The 21,745-nt window shown below is 41.9% G+C and overlaps 3 protein-coding genes across 3 annotated transcripts; all 3 read right to left on the bottom strand.

Moving 5' to 3' along the window:
- Window positions 1–686: 686 nt before the first annotated feature.
- Window positions 687–1,259, bottom strand: LOC142954879 (twist-related protein 2-like). Its single transcript, XM_076096162.1, has one exon. The coding sequence runs from the start codon at window positions 1,257–1,259 to the stop codon at window positions 687–689; it is 573 nt and encodes a 190-aa protein (XP_075952277.1).
- A 9,408-nt stretch (window positions 1,260–10,667) lies between these two features.
- Window positions 10,668–15,572, bottom strand: LOC142954830 (heme transporter hrg1-A-like). The gene is made up of 3 exons (XM_076096105.1): window positions 14,641–15,572; window positions 12,848–13,015; window positions 10,668–11,889 (listed from the first exon to the last, which is right to left on the bottom strand). Exons 1-3 carry the CDS (start codon window positions 14,768–14,770, stop codon window positions 11,753–11,755), a joined length of 435 nt encoding a protein of 144 aa, XP_075952220.1. The 5' UTR covers window positions 14,771–15,572; the 3' UTR covers window positions 10,668–11,752.
- A 143-nt stretch (window positions 15,573–15,715) lies between these two features.
- On the bottom strand, window positions 15,716–21,227 carry LOC142954829 (uncharacterized). The gene is made up of 4 exons (XM_076096104.1): window positions 20,177–21,227; window positions 17,690–18,882; window positions 17,012–17,055; window positions 15,716–16,928 (listed from the first exon to the last, which is right to left on the bottom strand). The coding sequence occupies exons 1-4, from the start codon at window positions 20,352–20,354 to the stop codon at window positions 15,965–15,967; spliced, it is 2,379 nt and encodes a 792-aa protein (XP_075952219.1). The 5' UTR covers window positions 20,355–21,227; the 3' UTR covers window positions 15,716–15,964.
- Window positions 21,228–21,745: the final 518 nt, after the last annotated feature.

Here is a 21,745-nt window from a genome sequence, read left to right on the forward strand (position 1 = left end):
TTAGTCTGAATACATCTGTTATTCAGCCTTTTCTTAATGTGCTGCATGTCTTGTAAAATAAAAGCTTAGAACAGTTTTTGTTTTATTTTTGCTTTTATTTGATATTTTAAGCACGGAATGCTATTTTTATTCCTGTCTGTGCATTTCGTTTGTGAAGTGCATTGGAGGTATTTATTTGTTGAGCGGAAAGTCAACAAATAATGTACTACTATGACTATTTCGAACATGGAAAGAAAAAACAAAATCACGTGTGCTGATGACATGGTGAGTGTACACGTGCGTGTTTGTGTATGATTTATGTATGTGTTCATGCTGTCTGTGAGTGTGTTTTTGTATATTTTGTCCATACCTGAGGGGCTGCAGTGGAGCGTCTTGTTGCACTGGACTAAACTTTAGGACAGACAGGGGAGAGCAGTGAAGGTGGAAACAATGCAGGAGAACAGGTTTTTAGTTGCAAAGATTCAACTCTGGATGTTAATACTGGTGTAGAGATGAAGTGAACCATCATGGAGCACAGAGATGGAGCAGGAATGTAGGCGAAGGTTTGAGATGAAAAGGTTAAGATCAGACCAAAAGGGGAAGAATTCAGAGGTTCAGAGGTCGTGAAATGGGTGCAAACACAGACACAGGCGGTGGGGTGGAGATGTGGACACGAGAGGGTTTAGGAGAGAAGTTCGATGGCTGGCCTAGTGGCTGGTGGACATTGCCCAGGCACCCTCCATCCTCCAGACAGAGAAGGCGTAGCTCAGTCTTTCGTGGGCCAGGTAGTTGCAGCTGGCCAGCTTGGCGTCCATCTCGTCGCTCTGCAGCACCTGGTAGAGGAAGTCGATGTAGCGTGAGGCCAGCTTCAGGATCTGGATCTTGCTCAGCTTGTCCGAAGGTAGCGTGGGGATGATTTTGCGTAGAGAGGAGAAGGCGTCGTTCAGGGACTGAGTGCGTTGACGCTCCCGCACATTGGCAATGACGCGCTGAGAGTGGAGGTCCTCGAAGGGCTGGTCCAGCCTGGGGCCCAGCGACGTGGGGGCCAACGACACAACTGTCGAAGGGCTTTTCTTCACCTTCTTTGGACCACATGCAACCAGGCTGTTGGGGCTGCCGGTGCTGCTCTCCTCTGCCTGACCCAGGCTGTCCTTCTTGGGGTAAGGGGAACGTTTCCGATTCCCTGCTTGGGAGGTCTTCTTCGACCCTCTTTCTAGTTCCTCTTCGCTGGCCCCCAGGCCTCCTTCGGGGGAGTTGGTGCAGGACACCTCTTCTCTCATCGTACTGTCCACCGACAACCTTTCAGCCTCCACTGCAAAGACGAGACGCTGTGATGCTCTTTTTCAAGCAACAACAAACCCGAACTTGACAAGCTTGTGTAACAAAAGTCTTCTCTCTCGTCAAAGAAAGTTACGGCTTCAGAAACTCCATCGGCTTGGACGTCGCTCTGGCTGTCCTGTTTCCTGGTTACCTTGTTAAATTTCTAACTTTTACATTCCCCTCTCAACCTGGCAGACAGAACAACAACAAACCATCTGACAGGCAGGTCCACCTCCGCCTCTTTTATACCCAAATGCTAACTCAGGGCCTGCGGGCAGTTCTCTTTGGCTAAGCGGACTTCCAGAGGGCGTGGTTCGGCCTGAGCCAGGCAGAGAAGCAGGAAGTGTGCGTTTGCTGGGCGGGCAATAGAGGAAGGGGGTAAGTGGACCTCTGAGCCAATAAGAAGTGCTGTGTCTAATGTTGCAGGGATGTCTGAGGCTTTATGGGTTCCAGATTTGGGGCTGGAGCGTCAGTCAGCATGCACTCCTGTGTCTGCATTCTCGTTCATCAACTCACTATTACTACAGGAATAAACCTAAACCTTTTATTTCTGACAGTCATCTGTGTAAACTTTGATATTGAATACTTATTATATGGTATTTTTATGAACACACATTGTCAACAGCTTTTCTTCCTACAACATAAAAGCCATCAATCATGTGCATTTTCATTTTTTCCTTTAACATGGAAACAAGTGTGAGTTCACACTAACATTTGTCTGCCATGTTTTTTTATCATGCTGATAACCAGACACTATAAAAACAAATCCATTAAACCCCGGGTCACAACGTGGCCCAATTCAATGAAAATACCGCAGATTAAAAGACCAAAGGAGGATTTATAGGTTAAAAAATGCGCTTTGTTTATAATTGCAAAAACTATACATTTTTTTGCCATGACAGACCGTAAAGTCTAAAACCAAACCAAACCAAAAAAAGGATTTTTATAAATCTGTTGCAGCAGTTTTAAGTTGATCTGAGAGAACATTTGAGGTTGTACAAGCATGCATCTTGTAAATAATTGTGTAAGATGAGCTTCCTGAGATTTGTCATTGTCTCTGTACACATTGATGTACTCTGAACTCCTACACACCTCGTAAGACATCCGTTATCTAACACCTAACCAGCGTTTGGTGACATCAGCTGCTCCTAGTCATCTACGTCGGGTTGGGAAGGGAGCACAGACAGGACCCTAAATAACCCCTGACCTCAGTGGCCCAGTGACCTCAGTCTGCAGAGGTGAGAGAGCACGTAATTGTGCCATCCATGGCCTCGAGGCAGTGCCGACACATGTTCAACCTCCACACCGCGAACCCATCTGGGTCTGCAGCCACTTAAACACATTTCTACACGTTGGCAGTCATGACACAGCAGACAGGTCTCCTTGTGAAAATGACGGAACATAGCTCAAGCTAATGTTTCCTTTAAATCTCTGCAGAACGACCTGCAATTTGATCAAATGACTAAATCGTGCAGTAATCTTACTTTGAATCCACAACAGTTTCCCAACATTGTGACCGTTTATACCTTACATGCGTCATGACTTGAGTGACTCATGTGTAGATCGCTGTGGAGAAATGTTGTGGGGAGTTTTCCGCTGCTCTAAGATGCTGAAATTTGGTACTTTTTGATGACAGCATACTTAATGGTAGCTTTTATATTTCAACACCTCCGAACATGTCTTTTTTTATGAGAGTTGCTGCATCTCTGATGTTTCCAAAACTGACACAAATTCAGTCACAGTCCAGAGACGTTATATCAAGACGCAGAGACAAGATATTCAGAAACTTGTATTATTTACTAACAAAAGTTTTCTGGGTTCTAACAAAAAAACCTCATTTCATTCATGACACGCTGCTTGACAGTTTCTAGCCGACAATTTGGGTGTGATTGCCGCGGCATTTGAAGGGCCGTGTGTGGAGAGAGCAGTTCAGAAGATTCTTGATGAGCCTCGTGATTGCACTGGTTTACATTTCATTCAAAGAGGGACGTTGAACGGAAAGTAGCTCGATCCCAGTTGGGTTTAATCAACTTGGAAGAAAAAAAACCCTCATCTGGCCATCAAAGCAAGGCCATGGACAGAGACAGTGAATTATATGAGGTTGTATTTACATAACAGGCAAGTCAACTCCAGGATTAACTGGTATTAGAATTTGGGCTTATTGGGAGCTCTGGTGGAGACAGTGGAGGGACAGGAAAGTCATTGTTGCGGAGGCTAATCTCGGGAGCTGCCGCTTACCTTTAGCAAAATCGTGGCTGTGTGCCACCATCATGGAAAAAATGAGCTAACAAAGCGAGTAGGCCTACAGGAATGTCGTGGCACATAGAAGAACAGAAGGGGAGAGAAGAGAGGGAGAGAATGGGAGAAGAATAAGAAAAGGGGAGAAGAAAAGGAGAAGAAAGGAGAGAGAGAAGGGGGAAAAAAGTGAGGCTGTCCAAACAGAACCAGATGCAGGAGTGTGGAGGTTCGTTTGATCTCTGTCCTCATAGGCTGATTGATGTTGCACATTTCATTTCCTTGTCAGAGTCTTGACATAATGTTTCACTAAACACTCGGGCCCTGCTCTCTTCTTCGATTTATTTCCACGGGGGTCATAATTAACCCTTTCTAGAGCTGAAAATAGATCATACACATATCAATATTATATATATATATATATATATATATATATATATATATATATATATATATATATATATATATATATATATATATATATTGGTATATATTGGCTTACACACACACACACATACACACACAAGGGGGCTTGGATATCAAAGAAGGCCAATGTATTGTCTGTTTCTGTCTCTACAACATGTGGTTTGGTCCTGACTGAAATACTGCACTGAGGAGCGGCCATGTTGAAACTTTTGAAGTTCTCCAGGAAAAAAAAGAGGGGAAAACAGTTTCTTTAAGACCGTAATGCAGTCAATTCAATTACCGTCATACAGCAAAAGGACGAAGCACTGCGGTGACGTGCTCAGCTGGTAGGAGCGGGGCAGTGTGACCAATCATAAATGATGTGTTTGGAAATCCACGCTGGCTTGACAAAAGGAACTAATCATTAAATTCCTCCTCACCTTCACCCCGGGAGTTTCTTCACCCTCCTGGCTGCCGTTATTGATGTTTGCGCACTGCACACTACACCCTCCTCCACCCCATACCCACCCGTCCACGGCTCCATCCCTCCCGAGGAGCCTATAGTGGCACAAAAGGCAAACATCTGGGACCCATTTCCCCCCTGGAGAAGCCCTTCCTGTGGGGTATCCACTTAGAGGGTTTCTGGAGGAGCAGGGCGGTGGGGGGGATGAAGGGGTGAAGGTGCATGGTATGTGGGGGATGGTGGTGATGGAACTGGGTGGAGTGGGGGGGGAGACGAGAGGTGTGGATAATAAGCAAATCTAATGCAAACTGTGTAAAGGTGTAGATTTTTGAAGGAAAAAATGGTAAACTCTCAAAGTTTAACCATCAATGGACAAAGAATATTCACATCAAGAGTTAGATGAGAAGATTGATGCCACTCTCATGTAAGTGAGTTAAATATAAAGCTGGAGTCAGCCCGGTTAGCTTAGATTAGCATAAAGACTGTAAACAGGGGGAAACTGCTATAGCCTGGCTCTGTCCTAAGGTACAAAATCAGCCTATCAGGACCACTAAGGGTCAATAATCAACACTTTTATCTTTATTTGTTTAATCCTCCAAAAAAGTGTAAAGATTACAAATTGTGTTGGTGGATTTTGTTACTTAAGAACAGAGCCAGGCTAGCTGTTTACCCCTTGTTAACAGTCTTTGCGCAAAGCTAAACTAAGAGAATCTGCTGCTGGCTTGAACTTTGTGTTTTTGTGTTCACCGTACAAATGTGAGCGTAGCGTCAATCCTCTCATCTAACTCTCAGCAAGAGAGCCATAACTTTCCCAGAATGTCAAACTATTCCATTAAGTCTGAGATTTCGAAATGATATAAAGCGCGGTTGGTAAGAATGTGCCCACAAAGGCACAGAAACATTTTGATAGAGATTATAAATTATTAGACACTCTTATTTAAATAACGAATAAGTCCACATCGACAATACGTCCTTAAAGGCCCTGAAAACCAGCTTTCTAAATTAGCCTCTCACGATGAATGAAATGAAACCTTCTGACAAAGTTAGAGCAGTTTTGGTTATTTTACTTGAGAGATTTCTGTCTGCGCTGTTTTAGTCTGTGCTCCTCTGGACTCATATGGAAAACGGTGATGTACATCTGTGCACCATTCACAGTATTCCAATCAAAATGTGACAGTTATTTGCTCATGTTGCCAGGTCCGTCAATCAAACCTGTTCAAACCACACCCACACAGTCCGGATGAAGCGAATCTGCTCTATTCTTTTTTTGTGTTGAACTCTTAATAAATATTATTGTTTTTCACATTTTTTTTATTTGATTGTAACATATTACAAAAAAAAAATGTTTTTAATGAAATCGACAATTCCAACAACTGGCAACCTCCATTTGCTGACGAAGACCATGTGACATGATTGAAATCTCCAGAATGTTTATAGATACCTTTAACATATGTGTTTTTCAAATTTAAAAGTGAAATCATGCATTAAAAACGCTTCCCTCCCGCGCTGCGTGCAAGCCTGTATTATTCTTGTTTGGCTGTGACTTATCTTCTCGTATTAGACCGTAATTTATCATAATATTTAGTGCTCAAGCTTCCTTCAAATGTCCCTGCTTTCATGTGTAATTTAGCCAATATCCTGCTCTGGCTCTGATTACAGTGTTTAAGTGGTGGGGTTCGTTCATGGCACATTACAAACAGTCCCAGTGGAGCTCACAGCTGAGCTGGGAAACACAGCATGCTGGGTTGGTGTACGCTGAGCAGCAGGTTAGGCTGGAGAAAGCCTTGTGTGGCTTATTCTGGGACATGAAGGGAAGAAGAAGTGCATGATGGTTAAAAACAGACATCCACTGTGTGTCGTCGAGACTGTTTTCAGTACCACTCTCTTATAAGTCACTCTTTATAAAGGGCTTTGAAGTCGTAGAAACTTAATTCATCAAATGTATAATCCATTATTAAAAACAACATAACATTTCCCTTTGGTAATAATGCAGTTTTAAATGTAGGTAATTATTAGTAAAAGCTCTTTTCCAGTCACAACCTGGCAACCCAAAAACATTTATATAAGGCATTAGTAAGTTATTTATTAACTTTGAATTAAGACATTAGTTACAACACATAAAGGGGGATCTAGTTTAAAAGTTTCTTCATGACGTTTGTCAGTGTTACACACAGAAACCTACATTAAACAAACAAGTGGAAGATGAAACTTGTTCTGAGATTTGAGGCTAGATGTGTGTGTGTGTGCATGTGTGTGAGCGGGTAATGTTGCCTGACTGTTGCGTCACATCATGTCCATATGTGCAAACAGAGAGTCATATGACCTACGTGTGCATGTGATAATGTGACACATGGACTACAACAAAGGGAAAAAAACAGTAACAGTGACTTCTATGTGGATGAAAAAGAATCAACGACTTTTGTTTCTATTAAAATCGTTTCATGACCAACAGAAGGAAAACACACTGCTTATTCCAGTTGATAATGCTGACTCTGATCGGCCGGGCAGAGAGACGCTGACGTGATCGAGCCCTATAAATAGCAAATCATCACATGAAAGTAATTTCCTCTGCTGAGTCAGCTATTCAAAATCAATGTTTTAGGTTATTTTTCTTTGTAAACACTTATAAGAGTCGCTAAGTCAGCCGATCAGAGCTGACCATGCTGGTTCAACTTCCGAAATTAGCTTAATAAGCCACAAGACAGCTTCATACAAAACTTGAACGCTGACAACAGGATACATTGTGATGAGGACAATATAAAGTATGTATATTCACACCAATGCAATACAAGGCCACGGGTAGGAAAGGAAAACCACCGTCAGGTGAATGCGTTTCCGATCCTCTCTTGTTTTGATACGTACATTAGATACAATGTGCTCTCGTCTCAGTCTGAATATCTTCAAATTGTGAGGGCACTGAAACACCTTTTGGCCTCTCTACAAACACGGCTCCTTGTTCGAAAACCAGAGAAATCACCCCACAAATCAATCTAAACATCATGTCTTTAGATAAGGCGCCTGAGGGGAGTCAAGCGCTGCTGTCTCCAATCTCACACTTCAAATACTGGTTCCTGGAAGCAGTGCCAACCTGGGATCTCCTGGATTAGGCACTATCACGCATCCACTCCTGTCAAACTCACAGTGAAGCACTGTGTGCAAGGTAGAGAGGAATGCTGCGTTTCTACAACAGAGCTATTGCATTAGAAACATCAACAGGGCCAGCTTCAAAGGGGCGCGCCTTCACATTGAATCAATCCCCACTTCCATTAGATTAGATGAATTCACCGATTTCTTTATGGTTTCTCAAATCCCTCGTTCTGGTTCTGGTTCCCCCATGTGAAGCCACTTCAAACAGCCTCTGCCATGGCATATCCCTTTGTGCTCTAAAACAGCAAATATGTGTCTCTCTAAAATGTTTCAGATGCGAGCTCGCAGTGGTCCCAGAGGCACGGACAGCATCGCACACAGCAAACACAAGAGTCAGAGAAGGAAAGAAACAATAGCCGAGTGTAACAGTAGGGGTGTGCTGTTAACAGGCAGGTCTGCAGGGAGAGTTTTAATGACTGATGAGTGAGGATGAAGATAATACCGAGACAAATGAAAGGAAAAAGCAGAGATAGTGTGGGAGAAATCCTGCAGCAGTAGATTGGTGTGGTAATAGGGAAAGACGGGAGGCGAGGGGGGCTGCAAAGGTCGAGAAACATATGTTTCAGTTTGTAAATAAAACAGTAAATTGCTATGGATATTGCTTAAATATCTGTGGGCTTTGTACCTCGCTTTGCGGAAGTTCCTCGGAAATCATTCTGGGACTGCCTTCTTAAAATGCCAAAGCGGCTTCTTAATGTCAAAGAGGCCATCTGGTTCTGGACCAATTCAAGATGTTTGCGTTTCATTTAGCCTTTTTCCTCCTGACGCATCTTTTTTTAGATCAAATGCTACATTTTTGGTGTCATTAATACCAATGATCATAATTCAGAGTGGAGCTGTTGTCCAGCACGCATCACAGACATTAGTCAAAGCTGTGAATCCCTGTTCACCCTGTATTACTGGTGGAAAGTAACCAAGTACTTTTACTCAAGTACAATTTTGAGACACTTGTGCTCTACTTGATTTACTTTGTCCCTCTGCTCCCGTCATCTCACAGGGAAATATTAAACTGTTTACTAAACAAATAAAGTTACTGGTTACTTTGAAGATAAACATTTTACAGACAGCCCATAATGTATGACGCATTGTTGTAGATTAATCAATCAATAGTTAATTGATCAATAATTTAACAAGTAGTTAAAATTAGCTCCACAATGCCAAAATAAACATTCTGTTAATGCATCAGTATATAATTTATTCTGCCACTTAACAAGTACTTGTAATACGTTTTGATGCTAATAGACTTGTTCTTCCACTGGTGTAAAATGATGCGCATTATTGATTATTAATCATGTGATATTGCCATGCTACTTAAGTAAAAGATTGCAATATTTCTTCCATCACTGTCATTAATAAATTACATGTGAAAATACCCCATTAGTAGTGCTAATTATGCAGAATGGCCCATGTCAGTGCTGTAATATCATGACGTCTGGATAGTTTAGACATTAATATGTAAACAGTATTGTTGCAGTTGGTCAAGATGGAGCTAATTTAACCACTTCATACACTGTTGGGGAGTTTAATCTATAACAATGCATCATATCTTAAAAAACGGACCATGATGTACAAAACACACAAATCTGAAAAGTACGTAAATCTGTCAAATAAATGTAGCTAAGAAAAATGTACAAAATGTGAGATGTAATGGTGTAGACATATAAAGTAAATGTATGAACATTTTACTTTAGTATAGTATTTGACTTTGTACGCATGTAACTACTCATTCTGATGTGTCAGCGAGTACTCACGAGTCGCAGACGGGTGGAAGCAGTGCGTTTGTGTTGTTTTCTGACATCTGCTGTGGAGGTGTGCATGTGTGCAATGCAAAGGAATATTTTCCCCTTTAGGTTGTTTGTTATAGATTTTGATTCAGCTGCTGTTGCTCTTTACTATCTAATTATACAGGATGTTTAGGATGGTTGTGTTATTTGAAGGCTTAAACTTTAGTTTCCAGTCTCACCGCACTCTACCAGACTGCCAGTCAACACTTGAGACAACTTCCTTCCTTGATTTGGGTAGAAAGGAGTCCCATAATTGAATAAAACGAGACCCCTCCCTCTCTTTACATACCACACAAACTCACACACACACACACACGTTTTACAGGCTGGTGTATAAATTTAATAGGACGCATTTGGTTCCAAAGCCCCCAGCTTGCTCAGTGGAAAGTGAGCCGGATTGTTTTTCAGTTTCTTAATGTCGAAGTTTATAACGGCTAGATAAAAAATGTTGCCATGGTGATTTAACCACAACATCGCAATTACCTTGATGCAATGAGACTCTGGGGGCTAACAAACAAACCAGTGTAATGCAATTAAGATATAAGTACCACCAAAAATGTCCTTAAAACACAAGAGGAAGGATGCAGGAAAGCAACAAAGAGGGTGAAATAATGATAGTGGCTTCTCAGGGATCAAAGTTACTGATACTTCTGGTAAATAAAGAAACACTGCGCATGATTCACTTTCCGTTACACTCGGGAGCAGCTGCAGGATTCAAGAGACACATTTCTTCACCAGATATCTTCATGTAAATGAATAACTAAATGAGTTATAATGCACCAAACACTGATAGGGCTGGAATATTTCAGTCGCATATTTTTCACATCAACTTCAAAGTCCTCTTATCAGGCCTTAACAAAAATCATACACGAAAAACTTCTCTGCACCCAACCCCCCCCCCAAAACCTTCCCTTTGAGGGGCAAAATAAAAATGTGGATGGATGGAATAATTGCCTGACTTCAAAGCGCAGCTTATTGACCTGCATTCACAGTTGCGATTACAATGCTGTGGGGAGTTTTGTTCTTCATAAATGTGGCTTGGGTGGGTGGGGGAAAGTGGTTTATTCCTCTCATGGTGCAAATCCCACTCTAATGCCCGACACTGACCCTCCTGACCCGGGGTCGGTAGGAAGAAGGATGTGTAGCACCTTCATTCTGCCCCTGTGACACTTTCTCATGCTACATGAAAGTCCACAAGGCTTATGAAGAAAATAAAAAAATATATATATTTTTGCTGCTAAAACTCCTTAAAAAGCTAAATGCTTTGGAGGAACAGAAACTGTACCAAAAAAAATGTTACTTCTTAAAAAAAGGGGAACAGTGGAAGCACAGGGGATGGATGACTAAAAAATAACGTTTTATTAACATGACTCTCAGATACATCCAAGAACACCTGCGTTCATTCATTCTTAATTTCCAACATGTACAGAGATATAAGGAAATACAGCAAAATAATCTCATGAAGCAACAATAGAAGTGTCATTAGCAGTTCGGATGAGGACAATACAATGCAACATGCATGCACATTTAGTGGTGTCGCTACCGTCACAAATCAAAGCCATGATTGAGGCCCACGTTCACACTGATAAAAAAATAATACAAAAATCCTTCTTTACATTAAAAATGCCCCTTCATGGGTCCCAAACACATCAAACCAGGACATGTGGTGCTTGTTACATGAAAGCATTCGCGTTGATGCTGCAGGATTTCGGGTGACCTGCCCTCTGCAAGACCTCGACACACTCTGTTAAAGAGGATCTTGGATATACATCATGTATTCACCATTAGGAGCGATGCACTGTGATATGTAGATTTCATCCATTTGACCGCTGTATGTGCAACATTTCATCATTCATTGAACAAGAACTTTTTTTTTTTTTTTAAATAATAAGAAGATAATAAGAAGCTGGGACGTCAAGCACACGTCCTGTACTGTACATGGTGTTTAACTGTTGGAAGGATGGCTCCCTCTAGTGGCTACAGCATGGAACTGCAACACATATTTACCACTGAAGATTGTGTGGAAGCACAGTAATTCCCTTCACTGAGTCATGAAAAACATTACCATTTTTTGGATTTATTGTGTCATGAAGAAATTGTGCAGATACATGACTAAGCAGGGTGCTGAGGAAATGAAAATCTATCAAACATCTTATAAAATAGGGCTGGATCTGTCTGTAAAGTGGCCAAGTCAGCAACAAACCCTGCAAACACAATAAAAAAAAAAAGGAGGAGGAGGTTTGGGCCAAGAAGGCAAGAGAGTAACCAGGATCAGGGTTCTCATCCACAACAAAAAGTAGTCCCACCTTTCTTCTGATTCCTCTTAAAATGTCCTTCATTTGGACTCTCAGGCTGGGAAGCCAGCGCAGCGAGTGTACTCCAAAGTCTGTGTGGTCACTGCGGGATGTTTGAGTGCACCTTAGAAGTCACTGAGGATGCTGATGTCGGCAAACTCTTTGCGGTAGCGGTGAGCGGACAAGGCGAGCAGGAAGGACCACTTCAGGCTCATGAAGCTCCACACACAGGACAGGTAGAGACTCTGAGGGTCAGCCAGGGCTGTGTGGGAGGGAGAGACCATGGTCATTAATCTGCTACTAAAGCAACCATCAACTCTTCTGCGAAGGCTTGCCACAAGATGTTGGAACACGGCTACGAGGTTTGCTCACATTCAGCCACAAGAGCATCAGTGAGGTCGGGTAAAAAGGCCTTGGCCCATACGAACATAAACTTTAAAGAATTACACCTACGAAAGCGTTACAAATCCAACTTACTAGTATGAAAGTACTTCCCTGAAAGTGACAAAAAGACGGACTTATCAACGGACTTACTCCTACTTACTGCTAAGTGAGTAGCCTCTGAGAGCAAGTGATCACATGTAGGATAAGACACATTATATCATTCACCATGACCACGTATATATTTAACAGGTCTCAGAAGATGGGGGTCAAATCTTTCAAATCTTTTTGACTCACGTCTGTTTTAAGCAGTTTGTTAATTTGGCCAAAATTCTGAAAAACTGACTAAGATGACAAAATGAAACGGAGATAGCAATAGCAGAAAACAAATGCAATGTACGTTGCATTTTGTGTAAGAGGGACGACCTTTTCTGACATTTTCTCAACCGGAGAAACTTGCTCCGACAATTTTCCCAAAGGTACGTAAACCTAAAAGAGTCAGGTGGAGGCGGAGTGGAGACACCAAACTCGACCAGGAGTCAAACCAATCATCTGATTCGTCAGGTTCTCCATCTTCTTTCAGCTATTTCAACTTGTGCTGCATCTTTTCATTTCTTTGTTTATTGTGATTATTTACATTATTGTGTCTGATCTTTCTCTTACGTATTGGCCTTTAAACTTACATCGTGTCTGTTGGGGCTGTTACTTGTGTGTGTTCAGTGTGATGACAAACAGCATTTGGTCTGATTATACCACACTGCAGAGCATAAACGCTTTGAGAGAAGAACAGCGTGAACACCAAACTATGTGAGACAGGAAGGTGATGTAGAAGAGCTTACACTGCTTGTTGCTGATGGCAATAGACATGAAACTGAGGAAGGCCACGACTGCTAACAGAGAGATGAAGACCCCGATGAAGAAGAAGAACTTGAGGCCCTTCAGCCAGGTCCTCCAGTAGTCCTGCAGGTACATGACGTGAGTGATCAGGGTCCAAAGTGCCAGCACACCTGAGGGACAAACACAACCGACAGGTGAGCTTTCAGAAGACTACAGGTTAGACAGAGAGCTGCTTTGACCGAAGAACTACACATTTCTTGAGCAGACGAAACACTTTTAGATTTTTTTACAGGCAGCCATGCAAATACTACATAGACACGTATGTCATAAAAACAATAATATGAAAGTTAATTTTCGGTGACTGACTTTTACTAGCAGATGTTAACTGCTCACATGTAACAGACGTCGACCCGAGATTGTAAGGTCATGAACCGACGGTGGTGTCAGGAGTGAGTGTGCATCTTCAGGCACATCATGACTCAGCATGTTGCCAAAATGCTGAGTTAATGAATCACACTTCTTTCTTTGTGTTCCCCTTTTTGTTTTTGTGAATCTCCGCCACATGCAACAGTGAACCCACCAACCATTAACAACCCTCACTGAGTGTCACTGGAGCAGTCTGACAGCAGCAGCAGCGTCTGCGTTGGGTGGCCATTGTTGAAAGCTGGAGAGTTAACGCGTTTTTCATAACACTGAAATGATGGACGTGAATGATTTTTGTTGGGGAAAATCTTATTATGTTGGTGTGTCATTAAAACAGGTTGCAGCTAGTTCCCATTTGGAAAATGAAAATATTTCTCATATTGCAGTAATGTTTCGGTTTGGGGAATGGGGTTGACTTATATGCATGACACCAATCTTATTAGTGTGAGAGAATGAGCACAATGCTACACTTCTTAAATCAAAGAGCCCAGACGAGTCTGTTTTATCTTCGGGAACATGTATTACGTCACTAAAATTGATAACAGTACATCCTGGGAACAGATGAGTGCAGAGGTTATAGATATGGACTTAACAACCTCAACAGCAGCTCAAAGGTCACATACATGGAAACAACCCTGAACACAACTCACTGCACACATGAATATGCATGAAGCCAACATTCCATTTTTTTTTTTGGTAGACTGAATGGGATCTGACGCTATAATAATCCATTTTAAAACTCAAAATGTCAAATCAGAGCCACACTTAGAAATGACTCCAGACTCAGAGGATCATATTATTATCAAACAACTACACTCATGCCAAACGTTTGCCTTCAATTCTATTCAATTATGTGCCTTCTGAGCAAACAGTGGTTTCTATTCATTAAAGCACAATATAAAAATGAACTTGCAGAGTCTCTAAATGAATGGTACCATTACACTATTCAAACACTAGAACATGCTTTGAAAAATTGTGGAAATGATCATTAAATACAGGCAGTTTATATGTGGGACGATCCTGTCCTTTTAATATTTTGTATCATTACATTTATTATACTCGCATTATTTATTATAACCTATGAAAAACTGTCATAATATCCAACTAATATATATATAAAATACGTTAACTTATTGTGTGACAGTGTTGATAGATTGACATCTCTGCCCTTCAAAAACACGTTTGCACTGTGGTCTGTGTCTACAGGCTCATCTTGTACGATCGGTAGGTTTAGTAACTAGGGCACCTTCAGCTCACTGGTATTTTAGCAGTAAACTAGTATAAAAACATGCACAGAACACTTGTGCTTTATCATGACACACGCTAAAAAGAAGGGGTAAAAAGCACCGTTGCAAACAAACACACGGTTTACCTGACAGTCCTCCCATGGCAGCAGTCCACGGCTGATTGAACGCGATGTTCCACACCAGGAACGCAGAAAACCCCATGAGCACACCAAACGACGCATAGCCGATACTAATGTATGTTTTATTAACAGCCATTTTCACAAGAAAACAAAGGTGGTCAGAAAGCACCCACAAGCTCGAGACGAGACACAACGGTGTGCGTGTGCGTGTGCGTGTCTGAGCGAGAGCAGCGAGCTGGTAATTTCAAAACAACTGCATCCGGTTAATCTAGAGGACACAATGTGACTGACTGTGTGAGAACTGCTGACTAATACTTGTTGTCACACACACGCACGTGGGGTAAGAGTGAAACATGACAAAGCGGTTTTTTTGATAAGAATAGCAGTCTTATTTTTCTACCCAGCCGCTACAAAAAATAAATACATCGCTTCAGTCGACGTCATCTGATATTAACCAAAGAGATGCTGCTGAGTCCTGCAAGTACCTCAGTGAGTGGACACAGCGCCCCCTGCAGGAGCAGAGGCCACACAAGACAACACTCCACCTGAGCCCTTGTGTTTTGTTGCCATTGGCTTTACCTCCGCAATGCTGTGTTTAACAATAATATCAATCATTGCGAATTCAACCTCTTGTTTTTCTTCAAATATCTTTCTTTACTGTAAAATAACTGAAAATGTTGTCAGTGTTATGCAAGCAATGAAATCACTTTCAGTAAATTGTGTATGAACAGTGTAAGTTGTGGGAGTTAGGAGAGCTGAATAAGTTTGATTTTTGCTTTTGTTCAAAGTTTAAGACCTGAGACCTGAAAGGGTTTGAGGTGTAAGGAAAGTGTAAGCAATGTGAGCTTGGGTTCGGGGAAATTGAGGTAGGATAATAGAATAATCGAGTAAATGATCAGCAGATTAATCAATAATAAAAAATAAAAAAAAAGAGTCATTAAAGTAGGTGCAGCCCTAGAACAGGACACCTCTGGAGAGCAGTAAGAGAGGTAAACATGACAAATATAAACTCTACTTCAGTTTTGAATTACCTACGGGATCTGGCTCTCTCGACAGTCATTTCAAAGAAAAAGAAAGTACAAAAGATCAATAATGTATCCGTGGTTAATGAAAACATACTTCAATGAGAGAAACATTACAGAATAAAAACCTTCTTGTCGACTAGACTCAATGAAACTAATACAATGTCTGTTTAATAACGCCAGATGAACATGTGTGATCAGAAAAAAAAACGACATTCAAGTAGTTTGCAATCTGTGAAAACTCACAACCAACCACCAGCAAGTACTGTATAACAGCAGTGCGGCGACGCTGGAGCTGGGCCGTCAGTTTAAGACAAACATGGCAGGTAGTAATAATAAAAGAAATCATCCAACTTCTTCTTCATGACGTTGATCATGGCATCGTCTCGGTAGATGCGCTGAACCAGCATGTCTTCTCTGGAGAACACCAGCAGATCGCACCACTCCGTGCCCGTCACCATCATCTCTCCTTGGATTTGCCAGTAGTGCGAGTGGGTGCTCTTCAGTTGCAGGATTCCGTCCGGGTAGAACAGGAACTTGCACTCGATGAAGCTCCTGAACCCGGTGAATTTGACGTGCACCAGCCCGAAGCTGGGAGTCTCCTTGGGGTCGTACACCAACCCGCTGGGCAGCGCCCCCAGCCACGGAGCATTCGGGTGGATGACGAACCCGCAGGGGGACCAGTTGACGCACAAATGTTTACAGTATTCCCGAAGTGCCTCGGCCTTCATTTCCTCCTCTATCTGCGCCGCCTTGCACCGGGGTAATCCTTTCTGTATCTTGAATAGCAGGTGCTGCGCGTTGGTCCTTCCTGGTTTGAGCTTGCAGACTTCCTTGAAACGGCTGGTCAAACGCAGAGTCCTCAGCTTCTCTTCTTCCTCCTTGTGTCCTCGCGTGGATTGCTCCAGCAGGTGCGCTGCCTCCCAGGTGATCTGCATGACGTCCATGTGTGCCTGCTCCTTGGCGCTGAGGGTAGGCACGACCGGCATCGGCTTCAGTCTGTGTTCAGCCAGGGGGAGCAGCGGTCGAGGGGGTTCGTTGATGTGAATCCTGTAATCCCTTTCTGATGGTACGGGGCACCGATAGGACAGGGAGCAACCTTTAGGGCCTTTACCAAAAGCACAGTCCACCAACTCCACATCCTCCGTGAGGCCCATTTTAGTTATCAGAGGCTTCTTGTCATCTGGAAAATTCTTGAAGGCTTCTGTGAGCCTTGTCAAAAAGGACCGGCAGTCAGTCGGGGCAGGAAGGAAAGATTGGTGGGTCGCCATCCTGTATGAAACAGGTTATAATTATTAGCGATATATAAAATGAAAATATAATAATCACAATTATAAAAGTGCAGTCATTCTTACCTTGGTAATTCTAGCATGGTTTTCTGTAGGGACCACCTTGGCTTCTTACATTTTGTAGCAGGAAAAGAAAAAATAGAATTATTTCACGCTTCAACTGTTAAAAACAAACAAAACATTCTCTACTAGTCCTTAAGGGCGCCACGGTGTTTTCCCACAGTCCTTACAGGATCATTTTAGGGATATTTCCAGGACATCTTCAGATCAAAGTTGCACGATAAAAACCCATTTGGGACAACTTCATTTTCTCCAGAACATTTTGCTCTGTGTTGTAATTCTCGAGGAGTTATCCATGGCTGGATAAATACAGGTTTTTTTGTGGTACCCAGATGAACTCTGAAAAACTATACACCTTTACTCGGGGTGGAAAAGGTCATAATCAGAAGTTACCACAGCCCAAAGCAATCCTAAAAATGCTTACTTTGCCTTAACATCAGCATAAAAAAAAATACATTCAAAGTATCTATTCCCATTTGAGCAGGAACATAAGCATACCTGAGCCGGTCAGGGGCGTTTCTGATGACAGCTCAACAACCACGCAACTTTGCTTCCAACTAGAACATTGTTCTGGATGACTGGATGTTTTTCTACGGCATCACAAAGCTTCTCCAGCCTGTCACAGTTAGATTTATTCATGAAATGCTTTTTTAATGGGGTTCTATGGCATTAAAACAACCTTACCGTTGAGCCTGTTCCTGACTTTTTATCACGTTTTTGAAGTTCCCGACTTCTACTTGTGCTCTCCTCGCTGCTGGGTAGCTGTGGGAGATCTGGGACCCGAGGTTCCGAGGTATCCGAGGCTGCTGCGTAACAGTCCTCGTCTTCATCAGCGTAACAGTCCTCGTCTTCATCAGCTGAGAGGATTCCTGGAGAGTCGGAGTTGACCTCAACCACTCTTACGTGGAATGAGTCAATAATGCAGGGCATGCTGGTTTCTTCTTCTTCTTCTTTGGGGTCACTTTTCACATTTAAAATGAAGTTACCAACTACCCCCGGCTCTAGTTGTTGTTGTTGTTGTTCTGATCCCAAACTTATGTCATGGTCAATTTGCTCTTCTTTAGGTTTCTTAGGTAGCGGCCCTGATAATTCCGGATCCACCTTATTGCTCAGCTCAGGGGGCTGCTCTCTGACGTCTGTGGCTGCTCCAGTGTAGTGGGTAATGTTCAGCTCAGGGGGCTGCTCTCTGAAAATGAAGTTACCAACTTCCCCCGGCTCCAGTTGTTGTTGTTGTTGTTCTGATCCCAAACTTATGTCATGGTCAATTTGCTCTTCTTTAGGTTTCTTAGGTAGCGGCCCTGATAATTCCGGATCCACCTTATTGCTCAGCTCAGGGGGCTGCTCTCTGACGTCTGTGGCTGCTCCAGTGTAGTGGGTAATGTTCAGCTGAGGGGGCTGCTCTCTGAAAATGAAGTTACCAACTTCCCCCGGCTCTAGTTGTTGTTGTTCTGATCCCAAACTTATTTCATGTTCAATTTGCTCTTCTTTAGGTTTCTTAGGTAGCGGCTCTGATATTTCCGGATCCACCTTATTGCTCAGCTCAGGGGGCTGCTCTCTGACGTCTGTGGCTGCTCCAGTGTAGTGGGTAATGTTCAGCTCAGGGGGCTGCTCTCTGACGTCTGAGGCTGCTCCAGTGTAGTGGGTAATGTTCAGCTCAGGGGGCTGCTCTCTGACGTCTGTGGCTGCTCCAGTGTAGTGGGTAATGTTCAGCTCAGGGGGCTGCTCTCTGACGTCTGAGGCTGCTCCAGTGTAGTGGGTAATGTTCAGCTCAGGGGGCTGCTCTCTGACGTCTGTGGCTGCTCCAGTGTAGTGGGTAATGTTCAGCTCAGGGGGCTCCTCTCTGACGTCTGTGGCTGCTCCAGTGTAGTGGGGAACATCTATTGTGGAGAAAAAGGAGAATACTAATAGTAAGTATTTATATATCGTTTGCTTTACTTTGGGTATAAAAAGAATAAAGCCACAGTACGGGCCCCTTGAAGCTGTAGTTCTTTTTGCACACCAGAAAACAATGCTGTAGAACAGATAAAAAGGGAGACAAGTGAAGCTCTCTATTCATTGTTTGAACATGCTCAGATCTTTTGTTGCACTCAGGGGTGGATGTACTCATACACTTTAGATGGTTTTATCTATCAACGTATTTTCAAAGACGTTTTGGTAGTTTCTATATTCCCTGCTGGATGTACAACGTAGCTAGATCAATAAAGCCAGTTTACAATGTCACAAAGGTGGCCCTCTTTTAACCTGGTTAGATCGTCATGCTGTACACCTAAACAACCTCCGGAGGATGTTAGGTTTAGATTTGGGGATTGAGGGAGAGTGTTTAGAGGCTGAGTGGCTCCATTATCTTTTTCTGGCATTATTCTCCAGAAACAATTCAGATTGTCGGCTGAGGGAATAGAATAATATTCAGTGTGTTGGATTTGAGTTTGTAAATCTTAACCCATGTTAACCCAAGTTTTTGTTAATTACTGCTATGATTCTTTCATAAATGTACTAAGTAGGTAAATAGACATACAGGTAGCATGTTTATTTGTATTTTTCTATTCAGCACATGCCATAAATGGCAATAAAAAAAGAAATAATTTTGTTTTACTTTTGTATGTGTGACGTTTTACTGGAGTTAGTCGCCTTTAGTCCAAAATGGCGGAGACGTGGCTCTGTTGTTAGTTTTCACGTCTTATCAGTGCTGCTTCTTTGGTGAGTCTTATCTCTCTGAGGTTTTAGGTTTAGTCACAAAGAAAGTCTGCCTGTGTCACACTTGCTTTTGTCGTACATCCCTCTGGTCTTGAACAATGTTTATTTTAAAGAGTAATTTGAGAGTTGGGTATAAGTTGAGGGAGAATACTTTAAAAGTATGCTGCTTTATAGCATACACAAATACTTAAGTGAAGAACATTCACCTCAAAATGTGTACTCAAGTAGAGCACTTACTTGCATAGAGTGTTACGATCACAGCAGAAATCTTATACAATGTAACGTTACTGTTCAGTTTAAACCGCTACACTGTTATTAGTATTACGTTATTTAACGTTACGTTTCATTATGTAGTTCAGCTCTAACGTTAACTAACATGGGCTCGTTTTCAACCTGATGCAGAGACATAAACGTCACATTGCTATAACAATTAAAACTGAGCTGTATCTATTACCTAATGTTAGTAAATAAACACACCTATCCTCGGTAGCTTTATCTCAGGGTTAAGCACCATGTGCAGAACATTCCGCAGATGTTTGTTTTCCTCGTAGTACGCCTCCACAATAGTTTCAATCTCTCCAAATATGTCCACGGCCACAGAAGTAAAGCGTTCGGTTAAAAAGCTCCTGAAATGCTGCAGTCTGACGTTCGACATCTTTAACAATAATGTTCGATCAGAATGTTTGGAGATTGACTTCTTCCCGTCGACGCGCGCGGAAGCTCAAACCACAGAAATCAACCGGAACATTTAAAAAAAAAAAAAAAAAAAAGGACTTCCGTTGAGAAAAAGTCTTCTTTATGATTTACACGTGAGGCATTATATTTGTTAAATGAGCGCTCTCCTCGCGACGTTCGGCAATTAATATATATATATATGTGGATTTGTACCCACGATTAATAATGTTGGATTAATTAATCATAGTTAGTCATTCGAACTATTGACATTACTTTTATGGCATAGCATACAACCATATTATATTTTAATTACATACTTGTATGGTTTTAATACTCCACACGTGATAGATAATTTCAAATGTTTGCACTAGCTGTTACCTTTTTATGGATTCCATTACATGTGGGAGTGAAATGGGATGAAGTGAGGACATTTACATACAAATGGGAACAGTGGTGACAGAATATTTGGAATGAAACTCAGTCTTTGTGGTACAGATGAAAGAATAAAGAAAACAGGCTATTGGCATGGCTTGAATGACCTGTTTTGGTGGTTGAGACAAAACCAGTGGTGAAAAAAGTACATACTCAAGTAGTACACAAATTCGAGGTGCTTTACTTGAGTATTTCCATATTATGCAACTTTATCTACTCCACTACATCTCAGAGGCAAATATTGTACTTTTTACTCCATTACAGTTTTACAGTTTTTGTTAGTTTTGAGATTACAATTTTGCATGCCCTTCCCGTTCAGTGGAATGTATCTCTACATTTTGAATTCGTCCCTTTTTGGGTTGAGAAAATATGCCTACTTCACAAGATAAACAAACTTTTCAAAATGGATTTGCTGGAAAAGCCATTGTCACAAAGCTAAAAACAGGGCTTTTTGTCTGAGCTCATGACAGTCTGACTTATTAGAGCTACTTTTATTTCATTTTAGAGGAACCATGTAGATTGAGAGGATGCATTTTTTAAGACTCCCCCTCCACTTAAAATGTGTTTTGCTTATTGCTTCATTTGGATGCACGACCCTCACTGTGCTGAATAACGTAGGCTATGTGCAGAGTTTGACACTAGAAGGCTGTTTTCACATTTATCTGATGAATAGGGGAAGTGTATCTCTGCTCACAAGCACACTTATGTGGCTTTAATTAGTTTGGAAGACAGTGGTAGTCCAATATGCAATGTACAATTTTAATCTCCAGAGTATAGTATTTAATTGGAGAATTTGGTACACAGTCTCCTTTCCTAATTATTTTAAGAACAACAAAAAAAATAGAGATATCTTCTTTTTTTCTGCCAATCTACTGCTTCGCACTCCAGCCCAATAGGGGGCGGTAATGCACCCATAAGATGGTTTGCCAAACGCCAATA

Source organism: Anarhichas minor, unplaced genomic scaffold (assembly GCF_050575085.1).
Source record: "Anarhichas minor isolate MPS153535 unplaced genomic scaffold, ASM5057508v1 ptg000021l, whole genome shotgun sequence".
Lineage (NCBI taxonomy): Eukaryota > Metazoa > Chordata > Actinopteri > Perciformes > Anarhichadidae > Anarhichas > Anarhichas minor.